General features: G+C 40.7%; 1 protein-coding gene across 3 annotated transcripts in view; it reads right to left on the reverse strand.

Moving 5' to 3' along the window:
• Positions 1–22865, reverse strand: part of fam189a1 (family with sequence similarity 189 member A1) — an 84452-nt gene that overhangs the window by 41599 nt on the left and 19988 nt on the right. For all 3 annotated transcript variants that reach the window (XM_047581706.1, XM_047581707.1, XM_047581708.1), the window contains exon 2: positions 3222–3278. In XM_047581706.1, the coding sequence (XP_047437662.1) occupies positions 3222–3278 (57 nt within the window). The remainder of the gene's footprint in view (positions 1–3221; positions 3279–22865) is intronic.

The following is a 22865-nucleotide window of genomic DNA, read 5'->3' on the forward strand; positions in this document are numbered from 1 at the left end:
AGCCTGTTTCATATATTTCTGTACACATTAAATGAACAAGACCTCAGTTTTAGTTTCCCTTTTACCATTTTGTACAAAGCTAAGCCAACCAACTTCTGGTTTCAGCTATAAACAGATATAAAAGTGAGCAATTCTCTCATCAAACACATGAAATTATTACTTCTCAGGCACTGTTCCTTAAAATCTTTCACCTTCTTGTTGTTTGGTCGAACCAACTCCCCAAAACCAGAATATGAGAATTTTATACAATTTGGCCATAAAACAAAATAAAAACACCCATTCACGCCAACTATGCATCAAAATCTAACAAACTGACCATTTGCTTGATAAATGACAAACACTTAAACAATAAAAGATTTGCAGATAAATCCTGGCTGGCTAACCGAGTTATCAACTAATCCTCTGAACACAAAATAGTTTTGCAGGCTGAAATCCTAAACCCCACAGACCATGCGCTTATCCCCTGTTATCATATGGAGAGGAGGGAGAGCCTGATCTCTTAACAGCCAGTTGAGAAACAAGTCTTTAACACACACACTTAAACAATCTGGAGAAACTCCAGATATTATGAATCACGATGCAGATCATAGCCACCCACAATTGGCAGATGGGATAGTGCAGTGTTGCCAAGCCTGAAGGCGTCCAGCCGGTGTATTAGTCACCTGCCAGTCATCACTGGGTCAAGGCCAGAAAAACTCGCCAGTCAGGACGGAACATTTGATGGTACAGTAACAAAAACAGGATCAGATATTACCTTTGGACCCTTCTGTGAAGCAGCAACCATGGACTGAGAACTCTGCACACTAGTGGGCACAGATTATTCCAGTGAATTAGTCTTGCTTTTAAGAAAAGACTAGTGAGAGGATTTACAGTGCAGAAAGTGTGACCAATGTCTATGCACCCCTCGATGATGGGATGTTTCTTTTGATCCCTGAGAGCTGAAATGATTCCAGTCTCTCTCTCTGGCCTACTGTTTCACAAAGGGGACGAGATGGAGGGGAAAGAAATAGAAATGTGAAAAGAGAGGAAGCAGATATGAGTAGCAGGGAAGCAAGGTGATAAAAGTAAAGGGAGTGAGACAAGATGGGGAGGGGTGTGAGATGATGCACTGTAGGTAAACTGCAGTAAAGCAATGATATAATTTATGGCATTGAGAGAGTATGAGATAGCTTTGGACAGGGGCTTTTACTTTGTGCTCTACTTTAAAATACAGACAAAGACGTCAGTAACAAGTATGCATGCAGTATATGTCCTGTAGTTAAACACAGGAGGAGAAAGAAATAATTCATGTTATGTATAATATCACACATGCATGTAAGAGAAATGTGGACAATATGGCATGATCCCCCATATGGCAGTCACTTCAATGTTTCAAAAAGCTGCTCTATAATATCACTACAATAATTTCCTGAAACCATCAACACTGTGATGTAAAACCACACAACAAGCATAGGACCTACATTAGCCATAGTTATTTTAAAAAAATAACAATAATAATATCCTTCACTTTTGACCATGTACTTAAAACGATAATCTGTGACATGCAACTTTTAATTCATAAGAGCTTTCTTAAGTTAAGTAAAAGTGGCAGTGCAAAAAAAAAAAAAAAAAAAAGTGAGCTGACACCTTCAGAGGCGTGTTCTGAAGCGACTCCCGAAAAACTGTTGGTCACTATGAATAATACATTAGCTGAAGCATTATGTATAATTCAGAATGGGCTATTATTTGATGGGAGGTTACAGCTCTTTTTTTCTTTATTAAGGGTGAAAGCAACAACAACAAAAAAAGCTAGAATTGGTTACTTCACATGTAGCTTCATCACTCGTCCATAGAACTAAATTCTCTATATTGACAGAATGTGATTTATAGGAGCAACAGCATTTGTTTTTATTTTAATTTCAAATGCATTTTGTATTATATCATGCCACTTTGAATAACTATTCTTCTCAACCATGATGGGTTTGAAATTTGTTTTTCTCCTAAGTTCAAAATTTCACTTTCATCATGTGCTTGAGAGTTCAGAGATGAAACAAAGGATTCTGTCCAACTGAGAAACAATATTTTCCCATCTACGTAGGATGAGAAAGGAAAAATGGAAATTGCTAAGACTTCTAACTGACTTTGGTCGTGTTATTTCCAGGTCAGCTGCTATGGATGAGAAGTACAACACTGAAGCTGCGATTCAGGGACTTTACCACAACCTGAAAATAACACATAACGACATCCAGTGACTGTTACGGTTTCTACAGCTGCTAAACCACAAGTGTGACTAGCAACAAGGTTTGGACTCATTGACTCTGTCACACTGTGTTAATAAGCTGAGATGACAGCTGAAGGACTCTTTAGCAGGCTCAGCAATACACTGCAGCAAGAAGACAGGCCTGCACTATGCGCAAATAAACAGTAAGCATTAGTTAATGCCAGTATCTTTAAACACTGCAAGTTGTTCCTCCACAGTCAAGTTCCAGTTTACAATGATTTCCGTCCAGATTTATAACATAAAGTGACGATTTCCTAAGGAGTTCTATTTTTGGCAAGGAGGAAGCTACATGTATGAGACCAGCAAGACACATGCCGTGTCCACATTGAGACTATTTTTTAAAATAGAACAGAGGACTGGTGGAGGGCTTCATCACACAGTGCATCGACGATCACCTGAAGCTCAATATCAGGCGAATCTAAGCGCTTGTGGTGAACTACCAGCAGAACAGGAGGAACCCTCTCTCTTGGCTGACATCCAGAGACAGAGAAGAATTGAAGAGAGTGGGCTCCTTGTAGATATTTATGTGAAATATCTACAATTAGCATCATCTAGTCTGATCATTTGATCTTTTTATTTTTTGTGAAGAAAGTATTTCAAAACTTACATTCTGAAAATGAGACAGTTAAATGGACAACAGACAGTGATTCCTCCAACTACGGTATCATAAACTTGAGGGCTTTTTTTAACTTTATTTTGATAGGTGGCAGTGAAGAGAGACAGGAATGATGTCCTAGATATGCTAGCTCAGCCATATGAGCTATCGGGGCGCCCACAAGTCTTGATTTAAGAGTAACATCAACATGCTTCTACTTCCAAAAATTGGCACCATTTCTACTTATACCACTTCGACAGCACTGTCTTTTGCAGATAGTATGTTGTTTACTCAGCTAGAATGCGGTGACAAGGCATCAGGTATCACTGGTTTGTTTAGAGTTGTGGACATTCAGAGGACACTCACCACGAGAGAGAGCGGCCTCTTCCATGACACCACTCCGATGAGTCCAGAGAGCAGAACCTGGGAGAGACAAACCCAAAACAGACGCTGTGAGAGGTGAATGACATTGAAAATGTACAAATGTACACACGTAGAATGTATTTTTGTACAATCTAGATCTTATTTTCTTAGTTTTAGTGATGCTGATAAAAATTATATAAGAAATAATAACCTTGTGAGAGAAATAAAGGCCAAAACTACAAACATAAATATGAAGATTATAAAAATGGTCAACAACAAAACCACACTTTGTACAATAGCCCATTCATACACAAAACACTGTTTTCAAAGGTCTTTGTCTACATGATGGGGTGAATAATAAAAACAGTGCTCTCTTGTTTAGATATTACATATTCCGCCTATCATTAGATCAGTCCCAGGTACATTTCCTTTGAGCAAAAGAAAAACAAACAACATGATTCTGTAGTTCGATGAGTTGAGAAACTCAACCCATCATGTTTTTGTAGGGCTATTATGTGCGTATGTCCACATGTCCTGAGTATCTCAGGATGTTGTTTGAAATTGAAGGTAGCGAGAGCAAGAGATGGAAAAAGTGGTTTGGTGCAGTGGCCGTAGCAATAGAGGCGTTATATCGAACTGTTGAGGTGGAGAGGGAACCGAGGCGTAAGGAAAAGCTTTCGATTTACCATTCGATCTAAATTCCAACCCTCACCTATGGTCATTAACTTTGGGTAGTGACCGAAAGAATGGCACTGTGGATACAAGAGACTGAAATGAGATGTCTGCTAACCTACTATCACCTAGAAATGGGGTGAGCTCAGAGTAGATCGGCTACTCCTTTGAATAGAAAGGGGCCAGGTGAGGTAGTCGGGGAATCTGATGAGGCTGCCTCCTGGGCATCACCCTGTGGAGGTTTGCAGGGAACAGAGAGCAGAACCTGGGCTACACCAAGTATTTGCTGGAAGCATTATATATCTATAATGACCTGGGAATGCCTAGGGATCCCCCAACAGGAGTGTGAGTACCTGGTTTGGGAGAGGGACTTCAATTAAAATTCACTAAAATTTAGCAGTTTGACTGTTAATCTTTTATCAGTCCGAGGCTTTTATAATTCCACCTACAGCGTGACTCAAAGGAGGAAGATTACTAGATCTGTGCTTTTATGAACTGCACTGACATTAGCGGCAGGGACAAAACGTGGATGGTCACCAAGGTGAACTAATCTCATCTCTGAAGTGACGACAGATGGGACCTACTGATATACAGTGAAGTACAAAAGTACTTACACGTATACACATGTGGTCTACCGGGAGCAGGCTTGGTTGTACAACCTCGCAGCAGCAGGAAGGGAAGTCCTCTGGTAACATAGTGCAGGTGACGTTCCCCAAAATTTTACCACAAGGACATATAGTCCATGAGTTTGATGGACTTGAAGCATCAGGAGAGATAACATTAAACAGCTGTGTCGTATTTTGCTTTCAAGAAAAGAGCAGCGAAGGCAAGTGCAGCTGGCTCCGTCCATACAGTAACAATATTTTATGCTCAGCTTGTGTCACTGAGACATTTTTGGGTGGAAACAAGAGCATTATGTAGGCATGCCTGCAACACCTAGTAGAAACTCAGTATTAACTTGAAGTCCTTCCGCAGCTGAGAGTCTCTTTCAAAGAAATATGGTTAACAAACACAGCAGATAGATGTTTATTTCCTACTTCCAACAGCAAACATGTTTTTTGTTGTTTTCTCTTTAAACCACGAGTGTTACTTAATCTCATCTAAGTAGTACTTAAACTCAAACCAGGATGTGTTTAACAAGGTTAGGTTCATTCTGGAGGGCAGGTACAAACTCTGTGTGTTGTTTTGCACTTTGGAGGACAGAAAACGCAGCATCTTGTATTACTACAACAGCGGCTTCATCAGATTGTCTCACAGGACTTACTGGAACTCCGGGTTTCTCCATTAGCAGTGATTTGCTTTTAGAATTTGTGCTCCATATACATGGAACCAGTTTCCCTGAAGCTTTGCGTCAGGGCTGACATGAAACAACTCAAGCCATTCTGTTGCGTGTTTCCCTCTAATAACACTTATCACTCCCACGTGTTATCGGTTATTGTGTCCATTTAGTTTTAATCAAACAAATCACGTTTTTAAATCAGATTTAAATTGAAAAAAGGAGGAAGAAAAAGCACCCATTGGTTTTCTCAGGACTCTTCTCTCAGGGTGTGGGACTGCATTTTTACAGTGAAGGTGTGAATTTGCGTATCATCGAAAATGTGTGTGAACAAAGGGTACTCGTAGCCTCCAGCTCTCTGTTCTTTCACGGTCTCCCTCTGCCTTTCACCTCTCTTCACCCTCCATTAAACACCAACATGCTCTCTTTACTTCCCCCATCATGCTCTGCTTCTTCATTGCCTCGACTCACTTCCTTGATATCCACCTTCTCTCTCTGAGAATTTCTATCACACTCCGTATCCGTATTTCTTGCTCCTGCTCTGCACCCACGCGGTCACACTATATTCTGCACTTACACACTTCCACTACACTATATCCAGCCTTCGCATTTCTCTTTCCCTCTCCATCTTGTTCCACTTTCTCGTCAATCTTCTTCACACAATTTTATGCCCACAAGAATGGGAATGGGTTGTCAATATTTCATTTGAGCATGCAGGTACATGCACACAAAATCAAAGTTTAAAATAATGTGTGTAGAACATTGAAACAGTGTAATAAAGCAAAAAAACAAACAAACAAAAACCAAGATATGAATCAAACTAATATAAAATATGTTTCCTGAAGTTGTCCACATTCTGCGTTTCTGGAAAGCTCTTCTATGCCAAATGCTTTTACACTGCCTCTCCTATTATTCGACTGTCTCTACAAGCTCATTTGTATTCTTGACAGTTCGCATTAAACGTTGGCTTTGAGTCTAAACGGCATGCGCTTTTGAGTTTGTCACTTTCACTCCAATCTCTGTGAGGCAAGACGCTACGTGAGGATGCTACTTAAAAAAACAAATGATGCTGCACAGTTGAATCAACGGACAAAAAACAGCCACAGAGAAGAAATGTGGCTGACTTTTAGGAGCATTGTCTGAAGATGTTATCCACATCCAGAGGACTTGGATGTCTGTACTAACTGTGTCCGCTCTGCTCATTGCTGACATAAACTGCATCAAGAGGACGAGGCTTGTGTTACTGCAGGTACTATTCCCTCTCTCTATACTGGTGCCAAGCACTGCGACAAGGACTCCAGAGATGTTGTGTCACCGTTTTAAAAATCTCTTCCTCCCGCCCCCCCACCTCTCCTGGCAGCCGACAGAAAATGCACTGCACAATCAGGGTTGAACGAGAGCATATCATAATGCAGTTCATGCTTTCTTGTCCAACTCTAAGCGAAGATTTCTGTACTGTGCAACATGAAGTTACTTCATATATCTACACGTTTTCATTTTTAATAACGTTTCAGTTCCTATACATTATATATGGTGTTTATAATATTAACTTCCTGCTTAATGCGATGGAGTGGGATGACTTCCAAGATCACGGGACTGCAGATAAATGGAAAACAATCTGGACATGCAAACGTGCCTTATTTTACTCAGTGTGTACATACAGTGTAAGTCTGTGAGAAATCTCTGACATCCAGATGACGTTGTGCCTGAAACAAAGCTAAAGCAAAGGGAACGGGACTTGAGAAGAAAGTCCAACTCGACTTAGTGTCTGCGTCTAATCCATTCTGTTCTCTACATTATGATTCTTATCACACTGATGTGGAAGCATGGAGCAGATGCCCTGCTTTTTTAGTAGTTATCACACACAGTGATGGATGACTGGATGGGCAGCAGCACTGCAGCAGAGACTGAGACATAAATCTAGGGAAGCTTTTCCTCTCTTTGTCTCATTTTTGCTCGCACCATGCTTCCTGTCCCTTCAGCATACGATGCATGCCTGTGGACCCATGTACATGTGTGTGTGCGTGGGACAGTGTGTGCGTACGTATCTGTGTTTCGCGCGATGTGAGGGCAGGAACCATGTGATAACTTTGCTGTCTGTCAGTCGCTGGAGGCTTTTCCTCTTGGCCGCTTCCAGAACAGGATTAACATTAAATACTTAGCAGCATTAGTCACCAAAACCTGGATAGCACACACCCACTATCAAACTTGGTGGGTGGGGGGTGTGTGTGTGTGTGTGTGTGTGTGGGGGGGGGGGGGGGGGGGGGGGTGAAGATATGTTGATATTTTATGCTATTCTGTTTTAATATAGTAGGAATGATCAAAAAGCCCAGTATAAGCAAAGGAAACCAAAAAACACAAACACTAACTAAACGTTTTCTACAGAATATGGGTTCATGTGTATTTATATATCCATCATATACAATGAATAATTTGTTCAGGAATAGCATCCAGAGCCTTACGTTGGGGTTGGATCGCATTAAAGCTTTGATGTTGTTAGTCAGCAGAGGGGGATGTTTGCATCCTTGAGCTTATCAGCTTAAGTGACACACAGGCGGTAACTTAAAAATGACGAATGATACGATAAAGTAAGTACAAAAACCTAAATAATTTTTACACTTTTCAGGACTATATAAGGCTATAAGATTTTCTTTGTGGGGATCTGACACATGCAGTTTCACAAGGACACACGCATGCACAGTAGTGACAAGTGCAAATGGAACAGAGAGATAAAAGTGTGGCTTTGGTTTGTCACAGGACTAGAACAGAGAAGCCAGTGTCACAGCCATGAAATAATGTATTGCTCTGATACTGTGACAGAGACAGCTAATACCTATCCACACACACACACAAAAAAAAATGACTTATAAAGTAAAACTTTTAAAGATAAGCATTGTGTTACAAAGTCAGTGTGAAAAGCACGGGATCCTCATTGGATACCCACACGAGAAAAAAAACAGTGAGTAACATAGCTGCTGCAGCAAATTCCTGGTGTGCACACAACATGTAGCACATATACACAGTTCGGCGCACAATTTACAACAGACAGATGCATGGCATTTATGATGAGTAATTGTCATTCTTTGCGATGTAATTCTGTCATTTCTTGCTTTTTCTTCACGGATGTATTTGCTAGTGATTCAGCATTAGGTCATGTTATTGCAGTCAAAGAGATGAAAGGGGTTCATAAGTAAGGATGGTAAATGTCACCCCCAGTAGAGATACAGTACTGCACTTGTGAAGACATGTCAAAGAATGTACTGTTATACCTAGAAATCAAATTCAGCTGTTTAAGAAAAGGTTGCTCAGATGTTTGGTTAAGGGTCCTCTCCTTGCATTGATGTAGCACCCCAAGACACACCACTGTTAAAGAAAATTATAATTAAGCTTTTTTTTTCATGAAAATAATCCCTTTGTGTCTTATGAGGACCTTGAGAAGAAGAGAAGGAAGGAACTGCACAGGGTGATATATTTTATATATTGCCTTCGATGTGAGAAAGTTAACATGATCTTCCAAATGTATTATAACAGGTAATAACGTGGCACTAATATTAGATTATCCTTAAGATGAACCTTAAGGTTCACCTAATATTAGCCCAGCTACCTTGATAAGATAAATATTCAGATGAGCCGGTATGAAGCAATGCTTTGAACACAGCAGTGAGTTTCAATTAGGGCCTACATGGATGACATGACGACTATGATGTCAACTGCTCCATGTACTAGCGGACTGCTGGTTAAGTTAAACAGCAATCTGCAGTGGGCTAGGATAAAAGTGAAGCCAAAATCTAGGAGTATTTCAATTGTTAAAGGAAAGGTAGTATATAAGAGGTTTGTTATAAATGAAGGAATGGTGAAAATGCAAGTCTTAGTGATAAAGCGCAGTTTGAAGGATTGAGGCAGGAAATGAGTCAAAGCATTTTGAGCATAAACTGGTCAGGGCTCTCAGGAAAGTTAAGGTTATTGTGTTTTCAATTTGGTCTATTGCCCCAGCTGATGTGGCCACTGATAGTATATGAGGTTCCTCTGTCAAAGGTGGAGAAGCTAGAAAGGATGATTAACTCATCTATCAGTAAATGGCTCTGCGACCAGGTTGCTTAAGCAGTGCAGCCTCGTATGGGAAAGGCATAATGGAACTCCCAGTAACTAGTCTGACATTGGAGTTTAAGTGTGTTAGACTGGAGATGACTCTCACTCAGTCGAAGGATCCAGTAGTTATGTGCACAGCTCCCACAGTTAAAACAGGGAGGAAGTGGTCTCCAAAAGACGCAGTGCAAGAAGCACAGGCCGCCCTCAGTTATAGGGAAATCATAGGTCATGTACAGCAAGGGTGTAGAGGCCTGGGGCTGTGTGCAGGGAAAAATCTGTGGAGCAAGGCATCATTATTATTATTATTATTATTATTATCATCAGTACCAGAAAAGAGAAAGATGGTAGTGGAAAAGATACATAAACAAGATGTACTAAGGCAGTGTTGCAGGCTAAGGAAGGACAGTAGGTGAACTGGGAGAGTGTAGAGAAAAGGAAGAGAGCTGTGGAGAATTGAAGCTAGTAGGATTACGTTTACGATGGCGGCTATTTATGATGTGCTGCCATCTCCCCAGAACCTAAACCAGTGGTTAGGGGAGGATGCTGCCTGCCCACTGTGTTCTTGTCAATGTACACTTAGCCACATTCTGACAGGTTGCAGGGTTAATCTTTCTCAAGGGTGATATACCTGGCATCACAACCAGGTTCTGAAATGTTTAACAGCTGCAATTGAGGAAAAAATAGTATGAGTAAATTCCTTATCTGCTAAAAAGAAGAACAGGCATTTTATGTTTACAGGAGGGAGAAAAGGCCTGAACAGCGAGGATCAGACATAGCGCAGGGCAGCTAAGGGTAGGTGGAGTCTGGGAGTTGAGGGCCACCTTAAATGGGCAGCTGATTATCCCAGCATCCGGCTACATCTGGACCTGCTATTGTGGTCGGAACCAGAGAAGGCAGTGTTACTTACTTACTGGTTACTTACAGTTTACTGTCCTGTGGGAGGACAGAGTTGACGAGGCTAATGAGCGCAAGAGAACTAGATGGCAACAGAAGCTGAGCAGAGGGTGGAGTGCCTATGTGCAGACGGTGGAGATGGGTTGTCGTGGATTTGTGGCAAAATCCACCATTGCTCTCTTGAGTGAGCTGGGCATTTGCGGGAGAAAACTGAGGGTTGCCGTAAACAACATGTCCCTGGCAGCAGAGCAAGCAAGTGAATTTCTGTGGCAGGAAACAGGCTAGCTGGGAAGCTTGCTAAAGGTAAGGCTAGCTGAGTAGTTGTAGTAGTTGCTACATGGTTCAGTCCGAGCCAAGGGTACGAAGTTGTGCATGTGTTTTTTGTTTGGTTTACATGTGCAGGGCGAACCGCAAGACCATTTGCTGGTTTGATTTTGTGTTTGGGTGGGCGGATCGTGGTTTAGTCTTGTATCCTCAATCTCCATCCCTTACCCAAACCTGGGTCTGTATCCTTCTTGAGGTGTCATAGGCCTAACTTAACGAAACATCTGTGAAGGGAGGTCCCCACTTGAAAACCCCAGTGATGTGCCACCTACTGCCTTCTGCCGTTGGCTAGGCTAGTTAGCTAATGTCTTCTTGTTGGTTGCTAACTGGTAGCTGATTGCTAGCCTGCTGGCTTTCAGTTGGACTGGTCCTCTAAACGTGTTTTGCCACAGATCGTGGCACAAGGGATTGTAACATCTTTGTAGTTATGAATAGGGAAAGAGGCATCTAATTCAATGAAACACTGAATGTCCCTTCCCAAAAAGTTTTTCCTTTTAGTTTTGTTCATTTATGTGAACTGAACTAATCTAACCTGTGAATACGGCCAGTATTAGTATATAGTATAGTATATATTTTCTTTATAAAAGTATAAAAGAAAATATAGGACCATAGGTGCAACTGGACACAGTTATAAAGAGAATATAATCACATGCACATTAAAATCTTGTTAGAATTAAATTGTGAGCACAAATCTCATAATTTCATATTTCATGTCATTACAAATATTTTTACTTCCATATGGACACACTGCATGTAAATGATACGTGGATTTATATTGTTGTGCTCCCTCTGTGCAGTGAATGCAAATAAAATCAGGTAGAGTCAGTTATAGAGTCAAATCGAGTCAATTTTATTTATGAGGCCTGATATCATAAGTCACACATTTTCCTCAAGGGACTTTAGCACGTGTACAGAATATGACACCTTGGTAGTTTGGTTTTGGATATGGAAAGCTAATCTCAAGAAAAGCAGGATGGACACACCTGCAACGGATGTAGCAGAGAAGCGTGAAGTAAAAATACATTTCTATTATATTCTGTTAAGATATTTATTGTTTTAATTGATTTTTATAGTTTCTTTTATTTCAAACTGTTTTTAAACCTTACATTCAAATTTGAGACTTCCTGAGATAACAAGGCCACAGTGGAGGATAACTCCATATTATTAACTGGAAATAGAAAGATATGCAAGGGCTGAAACTGCCATGGATTCCACCTAAATCACAGTCTTGACCTATTCTTATTCATTTATGCATGGCACCAATCAAAGAAGCCATTACTGAGAGTGAGGGTTTAGAAAGCAGGCCGTTTCTCAAACATCATCACTGCCAAGATGGATGGAGCTGGCGCGGTTGCTGTGGTAACCACGGACTGGCCATTTGCCAAGATCCATAATGATTTCCCATCAGCTGCTGCATTGAGAGGAGCAGGGATCCTCGCTGGTTCAGAACAGGCTCGTGTTGGATTGCACAAGAATCCCCCATGACCTCATCACACACACACAGATACAGACCATATATTGTATAATCCTGGTATTACATGGCAATGCTTCACACTAGAGCCAGAGCAGACAGCTCTCCGTGACACACACAAACATATATTGCACATATCCATCTCTGAGGCACTTTATCTCCAGCAACTAAGACAGTCAGCTTTTATTTTCTTTCTCTGGACCTTTCTCTTGGTTCATGTTGGAAAACAAGGGTTTTCATCCTCTCTGTGTTCTTCTTGCTCTGCAGCCTCTTTGCAGGGTAACCTGAAACAATATATGGAGGAGTGTGCACAGCTTTATGTGGGTTTTTCTTTGTGTGTGTATCCGCCTTTAAGTGCAGGAATGTGTGAACTGAGCAGAATGTGTCCAGGGAAAGCTCCTCCAGTGTCTGTTCATGAAACGAGGATATTCTGATTAAATATGTGCCTTTTAAGGGTATTGTGTGTCAGAAAGTTCACTTAAAAATGCACCTCGTTAGCATGCTGATGTTAGCATTTTTTCAAAGCGCCACTTAATGGTTTCAATGACCTGCTGTCCTTCAACGGTAAAAATATTTACCTATGACTATCTTGAACTGAAGTGTAATTATTTATGCTACAAGTGATCCAGTCTTTCACAAATTTAGGAATTCAAAAACAACAATTAGTTTCCTACATTTGATTAATGGTGTAGTACTTAATTCTCTTGTCTAAAAAAAACATAAGCCTAGGAGACACAGACGGTTGCTGTAAAGATGAAATTTTAAAGAAAATCACCTTGTGTTTCTCCTTGAAGAACATTTGACACTTTATGGTTGTACTGTACATGTCCCCAAACGAAAGACAAATGAAAGTGAGCTGTAGTGTCAGGGGAGCTGAACTCCTAAAGCTTGTGTGACAATTATTGGTTGTAACCTTGGCGTAACCTTTGGTGGCCATGAAAGAGCAGCCTTAGATGTACCTGTGTGTAAGCATACTGCATGCGTGTGGGTGCCTGTATGATCATATTAAGTCACAGACGGCATGAAAATCACACGGACAGGTCATGCTGTAGTGTCCCTACCTCCGCAGAGCGCCTACAATGCAGCTAGTCTGACTGAAGCTCATGTGGACAAAGCTAACAGACGCGCACGCTTGGCTTCCTTGTGTTCCTGCTGTTTCAACAGCAGCAGCCGTCCTCCTCCACATTCCTCCTTTTTCCTACAGTATTCCCTTTTCTCCTCACCCACCACCTGCTCCTCCTTCCTAACCCCTCCCCCCCCCCAGCCTTGTATATCATCACTTCACTTTGGAGCTCAGCAGCACCCCACCGGAGTAACCATGGAAACAGTGGAACAACAGCAGGTTGGCTGTTGCTGCTGCCTGGAGGCGTGGCATGCCAGCCACCCTTTGCTCTTCTCCTTGCACTCCTACCAGTCTATAGCATCTCAGCTGAAACCATGAATCAAGAATGTCCTACTGAATGTCAATTAGTCTATATCACAACAGTAACAGAGGGCCGATATGTATTGTACTTCCCCCCAGTGTGCTCCACCATAGCAACAAGAACTGTAGTATGATCATGCATTATACAACATTTACAGCATTACAGTCTGGAAAGCTACAAACAATAACTTTGCCATTTGTTGCTAAGGGATACACACACTGCACTGTATGTGCTTCTCTCCACTCAAGGTGGTGCCTCCAAGGTTTAAGATGCAATCTCAAATATGGACTTCATAAGCATGCCCAATAAAGAGTGGGTAAAGGGAAAGATGGATCAGTCCAAGTGGACGTTGCACAGTTCATCAGAATGGGCCTTAAAGTATAAACTTAGGAGAGCTGTGCCATATAACCATCGTTACCATCCTAAGCTTGAGTTTATTATCTTGCTGTGTTAAGGCCAATGTAGCTCCTTCCCACATTCCTTGAGAAATCCTTCAAAAACCAATGTTCTGAGCAAGGCTACATGTTTTCAACTGAAACCCACCACCTGTAAAGAAAGACAAGCTCTCTGTAATGTCACCCAAAGGATTCCTGAAGAGGAGATTTTAGATCTGTGTGGACGTTCTGGTCATTGCAACCCTGGCAGTGCCCAACTTAATCCGTGCTAATTCAGAGATGGACAAAGAAGTGGAGCATAGGTGGAGCAGGCTACAAACCTGTTTTTTTCTGCCATAAAGTTTGGGCGTTTTAACCTCAAGTGGCTTTTCAAAGAACTGTAGCTTTTGGCACTTCAGCGCTGACTTTGAATTTCTCAGAAAGATCCTAGTTACTGAATTCTGTCATTATTCCTTCAGCAATTATTGAAACGAGCAAATAACCTCCTTGAATAAAGTACAGAGAAAAACTAAAGTGCAATGGTCCCATTGCCCTGAATATTGCTGCGTTTCAACTTTACCAATATGGTATTCATCTTGACTATTTCCATGCTGGTCCGCTCTGGTCTTCCTCTAAATTCGCTTTTAATACTGCAGTTCATCTACACACAAGTACAGGTTAGTGTGTGAACAAGATGATTGCTTAAGACTTGTTATACTGTAGTACACTCACTTCATCAATTATTTATTCATATAGCACTTTTAATTTACTAGGGTACAGTGATTCAAAATGCTTTACATAATTTAAATTGAAACAATAGAAACCTTTTTATGTAAATGTAAAGCCAAGAGCAGAGATACATACAGGATAAAAAGAAAAGGTGGTTCCATGATTGAGGTTCAGGTGGAGGTAGTGATGGAGAAGTATGTTTGATGCCTTTGTACATGATGAAAAGTAATAAACAGTAAAGGAGCATTCCATAGATTAACAGAGACCCTACATCGTTGCCCTGTCTGGTCAGCAAGTGTCCTCCAGCTAAGTGTTCATTTCAGACGAAGTGACTGAAGCGAGAAAGAAGAGAACGGTGAGGTTGAAAAACCCTTGACCTGTTTCTGGGAATTGGAAGGATGGTGAGAAGACAGCAGATCTGATTGGTTGTGAGTGAGCTGAGAGAAAGAAAGAGCGGGGAGAGGAGAGGCTGCTCTGTGACTTTTTCTGATTTAGATCACCATCGGGCCTTTCTGTGCCTTGTGATCAGCCATGGCACGGATACGCAAGCACAAGCTCACACACTGGCTGCCATTCTTGATTGGTGCAGCCAAAAAAAAAAAAAAAAAAACTGAGACAGAAAGAGTGAAAAAATCGACCAACGTTTCCTTTTAATTTTCCTGATGTTTGCTCTGTCTACTCACTGCATCACTGGAATGAAATTCAGAGCCTCTTAAATCCTCAAAGCAAAGGACAGTCAGCTAGAAGACATGACATATGTACACAGAGGAGACACAGAGAATTACTCAGAAGTACATTTAAACAATGGACCTTCTCAATGGCATGACTTTGAGCTGTGGGAAGTTTGGACTCTTTATCCATCACCAAGCTACTGGTCAGAAAATGTTCTCTCTGTTGTATTCTAAAATTGTGTATGTCTTTATGAATGCAAACTTTTAATCATTATTATTTATTTAGTTTTTTGTAATATCAGGCAAGGACTTTAGTTTTGTTCATTTTTTTTCAGTGTTGTCTTTCTTTAAGAGTTGAAGCTGTCAGAAATGAACCAGCACTAGAAATGTGTGATAACTTATCATTCACAATTTACTGGAAAAAAAAAACAATCCCCACAATGGGAATTTGCCATTTCACAATAAATATGTCAAACACAAGTTGATGACGCAATGTGGGATCGATACTAAAATATCAGTACTTCCAATACCAGTTCTTTATGCTCTAAAATCATTCTCAAATTAAAATATCGATTCTTTCGGTGCTAGTCATTGAAGGAAATGCAGTAACACAGTGGAAAGTAACTAAACTATTGAGTTGTGGCAACACAACAAACCTTGTGAAACACCACAGGTTAAACCACAACACAGGATATGAGGCATTAATGATGAGGAGGATAGAAGAGGAGAGCACAGTGTCAGAATTAAGATGAGTTATCATTTTATAGTAGTTCTTCATAGTTGAACAATGATTTATTTTAATGGTTTTATTATTTTACTTATTTCCATTTAAAACAGCATTTTCACATATTTTGTACGATTGTGTCTCTGTTTTTTCTGTTGTTGTATTAGCTCAGATATATAGTAAATAAGGCCACTACCTCAGTATAGTTTAAAATAAATTACTGATGTAATATGGAACTGTGGAAATTGGTGGTATCGAACAACACTACTCGCAGCTGTAGCTCACCTGTGGCTAATGAGCAGCTTATTGCAAAACAAGGCTCGTCATCAATAATATGGAACTGGTTCAGATATCAGAAGGTGGATGTGGAACAAACTTACTTGAAAGAAGCCACATCCTCCGGTAAATTAAAAAAAAAAAAAAAAAAATCAGCAAAAATTTGCAGACACATTAAATGAGTATAATTTTAGAGCAGTGTTTGTGGGTCTCTCAAGACAGAATGGAGTGACAGATTTGAGTCTAAAACTTGGAATGGAATTAGAATATTTTTATCATCATTTTATATTTTTATCATGAATTTCTTAGCCCATATCGCCCATCCCTAACCAGCACATATCCATAGTAACAGTCATGCATCATACGCTGTGGCACGTACACTGCATAGTGTGTGAGGATGAAAGCAAGTAAGCTATGAATTCATCTGGAAATGAAACTTACTGACCAAACTTTAAACTCAAACTTCTGCCCAGAGTTCTGATGGGTACTTCTGGGGCCTCAGCGGTCATAATTCACGGGCCCAAACCTCACTGCTGCGCACTGCAGTTAACCAGCCACACATTCATCCTGGATCCGACTGCAGTGACACCAAAGGCTGAATCAGGCTTTCAGTCCTCTGCTGACAGGATAATCTCGCCCTGCAGCCAACTAGATTTAATGGGAATGAGTGGTGGACACACAGCGGAGAGAGAGAGAGCGAGTGTGTGTTTGTACTGTATGCATGTTTAAGAGTGGCAGGTGGAGGTGTTGAGTTGGTGGGTGTGTAAACTGTATCCTCTCATCAGCATCAGCTGGATCTCCATCCAAAACGTAGAGCGTTGTAGTACATTGAGATGATTCTATGTGTCCCAGTGTGGGAACTAACACTATTCAGCGCTCAGAGCTGTTTTTTTTTTTTTTTTGCCCGATCACATCTCTTTTTTGTGGGGGAAAATCAAGTTGGTAGGTCTCAATAACAATAATTTTCTTTTCACAGTTTTTTTTGGCAGATTTGAGGCTAGTCAAGTACTGCTGAAACAAAAATTCCTTTCTTTGCGAAAGGAATTACAACATGATACAGACTCTGTGTGCTTATCGGTCCTCAGAGAGTGTTTGTGATTTCTTAAGCAAATCTGTTTGCTGTCAATCTTTAAAAAGGAAAGTGTTGAATGGAAACTGTTTCAACCAACAGATGCCTTTCTACTGCAAGAAGATGCTGTTTCCTGCAAAATACCACATGCCATAATCAAATTATCTCAGGCGACACTTAAGTTTTATTCCCAGTGTTGGTGGGAAATCTTCCTCACTGTGTAGCCAAAGAATCTCTGCAAATCAAACAAAGAAAACCAGCAAACTGTCATTCAGAGTGAGGCTGCTGAGCAACACTTTCAAGTCAAGAAGCAATTACAGAAAAGAAAGGCCTGTGCGAGTGATTACGGCCACAAGTTCCATTCAGCGCCTTCTAATTTATCCACCACACACATAAAAGATGATACATCTTCCTGAAAAACGCAGATGAGTGCTCCATGACTCGTCTCAAGCTCACTGAACCAGGGTGTCTGAGTGTCGCAAGCCGTGATTTGAAAGAAATTAATTTGGGTGACACTTAAGGGACGGCACATCTCGATTTAAGGACGCAATATTCCCACTACAAAGTAAACACATCTAAACGGTGATTGCAGAAAAAAGAGTCAGCTGGCATCCGTTGGTTTGGACAACTGTAATTAAAGCTAAAAGATTTACTTCCACTGTGACTGTAATCAGTTAGCCTTTATGAGCACACATGTGTGGCACATTGGTTACACTACATTAAAGACTGTAAAGTTAGAATACAGCCCCTATATGTCTCTAACCTTGCTTTTACATCAGTCTGGCTCATGTTACATCTGAGCAGTTCTCTTCTCTATAAAAGAATTGTTGCTTGAATATCTCCCTGCTTAAAGCTCTACCAGCCAGTCACTCAGCAATGTTCTCACTTACATATCAGCTGGGTGCAGTGGCCTGGGGGGAGAACGGTTCATACAATACGACCCTACACAACGTTTGAAGAGAGCGGATGAGACAGGCGGCGGCACCCGCAGACTTTATTGTGTACCCACTCCTCGCCTCCGCTCTCCGAGAATAAAGCAAAGTCCAGGTTGTTTAAAGCTCTACTATGCTTCGAGTGTCAGACACTCCTCACCTCCTGGGTTTGAAATGTTCATGTAAAACTTGATCATTTCCTCCTTTATGGACAACAGCAGCAGAGGTCAGCTCAAATCCTTCTCAGTTGCAGGATTCATAAAAACCTTTCAAACATGACCTGCATCATAATCACCCACTCTGTTGTCCGTTGAATCATAGGAAGACACTACTCACGTCCATGTCCAATAATGCCTTGGGGTCAGAAGCTGCGCTGAGCCACATTTTCATGATTACATACTGTTGTGTTTATTGTATTTCTGCATTAGCGACCTCAGTCTGAATGGGAATGACATAATGATTCGAAAATGCAGGCAGAATATTTGCGTAAATGACAATAATATATGGCCTTTCTTCTATAATTAATATTCAGCAGTTTAGCTACAAGCTGCTGCTTTTTCACATCACTGCAAAAGTGGTTGATGACTGTAAACTACAAATATAACACTCACTGGAAAAAAAAAAGAAACACCTGAACCTGAAGTTCATCTCAACTTTTCACCATTTTTGTTTGCAGGCTTTAAAAAAGCCGCTTAAAGCCGCTGTGATCCACCTGCTCAGCCCCCGACTGCACACAGTCACAGATAGTGACTGTCTGGTGAGCATAGTAAAAGGATTTAGCAGCTAAACAGACATATTTCCCTCGGGAGGCGGTAGAGACCAAAAATAGAGCAAAAAGAGAGTGAGGAAGGGAGTTTCACTGAGCTCACGTCTGTTCTACTAAACTCAAACTAAAATGGTCCTAATATATCAGTTAATGCATGATTACTCGTTCTAAGAACTGACCTGTGATGTCTTTGCAAGCAGCTTTAAAATACGTTTATTTTAATGTAAATAACGCACAGTATTCATCAACTTTTCCCACTGAGATTAATTTTATATCACTTAAAAGCATTATATACCGGCCTCATCTTATGGGTGCCCACATAAGGAGTTATAGCTATTGACAAATACATCAAGAAACTGTGTATGTCCTTCGTAGTGCATTATAAATAATTGAATAAATGTTTGTATGCTTATGAAAGCTCAATAGACAGTTTAAAGCAGAGTGATCCCCATTCATTACTTATTAAAGCAGGTGGAAACATGCCCCGATGTTGACTTCCTTGAGCGATATGCCCTCCTTTCATTATGTAGCCAAGTTTGGCCTTTTTCAGACTCAGACATCGTTGCAGAATTACACTTGTATTCTCTAGACCACCGAGTCATTTTGTGGCAACATGCAGCAAAACGACAGCACCCCTGAAAATGTAAACATCAATTACATTCACTTTACTTTTCACATAACACGGAGAAGCAGAACTACTGTCATGGAGCAACCTGAATACAGAGGATATTTACAGCAGAACCTTATTTGATTGAATTGAATAAGCCAGTCGGGTTGAGTCAGCTAAAACAACCCTGAACTCACTCAACTTATTGCAGAGCTGTGACGGATTTGGGAGGATGTTGGTTTTTGGTTTTGTCCTTGGGTGGGAAAATCCGAACCATAAATTGAGAAGATGTTTAGGCTGCAGACATTAATAGTGTCATCTAAACGAACCCAATTTAATTTGAGAGGCAAAACCACACATTGTGCAGTCATTTCGGTAATTCTGAGCCAACCCTGTAATTGTCAAGAAAACTAATTCAATTTGCCTTGTGAACAGTAAAGACCGAAATGTCTCAACAGGCTACTAATGAACACCACTGATTGAAACAAAACACATTAAGTAGAAACTAGAAGTGGAAGCATATATAGAAACAGACTTTTCAGACTCTGATTAAGGGGGTGGTGAGATGTTTCCACAGCCCTCTTATTACCAGAATAATTGCACGGCAACACCCAAGAAAAGCACGCTAATGAGCACGCTTTACATTGTGTATCCGCAGCGGTCCACGCAGCGCATTCATCATTTCATCAGTGAAAGAATAAACATCTGAGCAACGCTGACTCCCAGTGAGACGAAGATTACCAACATGGCCGAGCGTTTCCATGTGCAACGATAATTACAGTTTACGTGAGATAACGCAACATTACACACCTCTAAAAAGAGCAGCTGAACCCAGATGGGCAGCTTCACTGAGTTACCTCATCTGAGCGGCATTCTCTGACTTCATGGGAGATCGCCATCTCAGGATAATTTCTATACCTAATCTAAAGAAATGTAAATGGAGAATGTGCACCTATGGATGTTTGTTGAAAATGATTACTGTCAAAATCCTCAGAACAACTGCGATATCTCCTGCCTTTTGCAGTGGATCTCTTTCCTACAGAAAAATATTCCTTAAAAAATGAAAATCAGCTAAACCATTTTGTACTGAGAAGACCCCAGAGGAATAATACTTCTGCAGGTAATGTGATTCATGGTTTTGCTCTGTGATGCATTTTACTTTTAAGACGTAGGAAATAAAAAGGCATTTGGCAAAATCTCCATTTGTCCCACTAACGTGTCTTTTCCTTGTAACACCGCTGCCTGCACAGTAAACGTACAAACATACTCACTGGCCGCATACTGAGATAAATAGGTGGATAAGGCCGAGATGCTAAAAGTACAATAAAATGATAGCTGCATTACTAATTACATTATGATTTTATTTGTTTTGTGAGTGAAATCCTTTCTGTGCTAAGCTAAACAGCTATAGGCTGTAGCTTCATTTAGAACGAGTTTTCCATTTAACTTTGAACGTCAATGCGCACAATTCTTATAATGAATAACTGTTTCTTTAACAGCGCAGTTTATAATGAATTCTGATGCAGGTTCAAAAGGTTGGAGCGAAGATGATGATGATCATCTTTCCACATAATATTTCCTTTTGCAGTAAACCCAACTAATGTATCTCTATTAACCAACCCTGACTTGGAGGAAAAACTTGCATTAGTTAAAAGAAACCACAGAGTACGTGCGACTTTTTCACCTTGATTTTGCCACATATTTAATTCATGTGGTAGTGGCTCCCCAGTGCTAAAAACTTGATTAAAACCAAGGATGGGTGGGTCCTTCTGAAACCACAGCACAGCTCTGGATGAAAGACAAGTCAATGCCACATGAAGACAATCGATCCATTGAGCAGTCGTGTTTTAGACTGCTGCAGCACATTCACTGTCCTCAGACTGAGTTTGGGTTAAAGGAAAACACAGCCTTAATTTGGGTTTTCTGCTTGCAGCAATACTTACTGTATGTTAAGTATGGGATATTTCTTTTTTTAGCACAATACTGTGAATTGTGACACAGATCAATGAGATGCAAAGTGTTTTGTCTGGATACTCAATACAACAAAGTGTTTTTATCCACTTTAGTGTAGTTACAGATAATGCATTATGTCTGTATGATAACATGTCATTACTTTCCTTTACTCCTGACGGAAATTATGATCCTGATTCTGCTGCAGGATTTACTTTGTTCAATTAGGTTTTTGCTTGTTGTTGATGCTGCGAGGCGCTTTGTGCAGAGTCAGCGTTTCACTCTGCTGCTGGTTCTGTGCAGCTGTGCGTTGTTTGCCTCCTCTAGTTTAATTTCACGGCTGTGTGATTAACTTTCAAGGGCGTTCCCGCCTCAATTAATATCTGTCCCTTCACAATGTTGTCTGCAAAACACCTGGATAAAGCATCACTGAAGACATAAGGTAAATGTCAGCTTACTTGCACACAGGCTCTACATTCACGAGTACTGAAATCTCATTATCTCTGTAGACAACTTCCTGACTACTAATGAAAAATAAATAACAAAAGAAAATTTTAAAAAGCAGTGGGTCACATCTGCACTCACAAGAAAACACATCCCACCTCTCTTCAACTAGTTGTTACAGACATTTCTTTTTACTTCGTCACTTGGAATTATGATCTACCCCCACACTTTCACACATATTAATGAGGACTGTCACCCACACACTGATCATTAACATATGAAAATAAGAATATAAGAGAATAAAGTACTTTCTCTCTTTAGGTTGTCAGAAGACAAAGAGAAATAAGAAGATAGGAATGGATTAAAATACAGACGTTACAGACATTTATACTGTAGTCTGATCCATAGGCATCAATCGACACACCCACACACACAAGAACATCACAGAGGGAAGTGAGCACTGCGCAGTGGACCAACACGAAACCTAAAACCCCTCAATTTATCAAAGTGGCCCCACAAATCAATGTGGATTACTTTGGGAGAAAGCATTGCTCATGTGGCCGTGCATTTCCATTACCACACAACAATATTGGTCTTTTGGGAGGCAGCGGTAATTTTGTCTATTGATCAAATCACAGGCGAAGATCACATCACCGTGTCGTAGTTTAAGCAATAACTCAAATCTGGAGAAAATTCAAAACCATCACGTCTGCGTGGGTAGCGGTGTACACACAACACGCGCACACACACACACACACACATCTGCACAAACACACACACTAACAGCACAAACATCACTTTAGAGGTCATACCATGCTCAGGTAAAATATTGCCAAATAATAAAGGGATTATCCCTGTAATCCAAATGGTGAACACGTCAACCACAGCTGGAGGTGTCACCTTGTCTGATGCCGAGCTAGCCGCCCCTCCACAGCCATGAGAAGACAACTTTGCA

The sequence above is a fragment of the Mugil cephalus genome, chromosome 3 (assembly GCF_022458985.1).
Source record: "Mugil cephalus isolate CIBA_MC_2020 chromosome 3, CIBA_Mcephalus_1.1, whole genome shotgun sequence".
NCBI classification, from domain to species: Eukaryota; Metazoa; Chordata; class Actinopteri; order Mugiliformes; family Mugilidae; genus Mugil; species Mugil cephalus.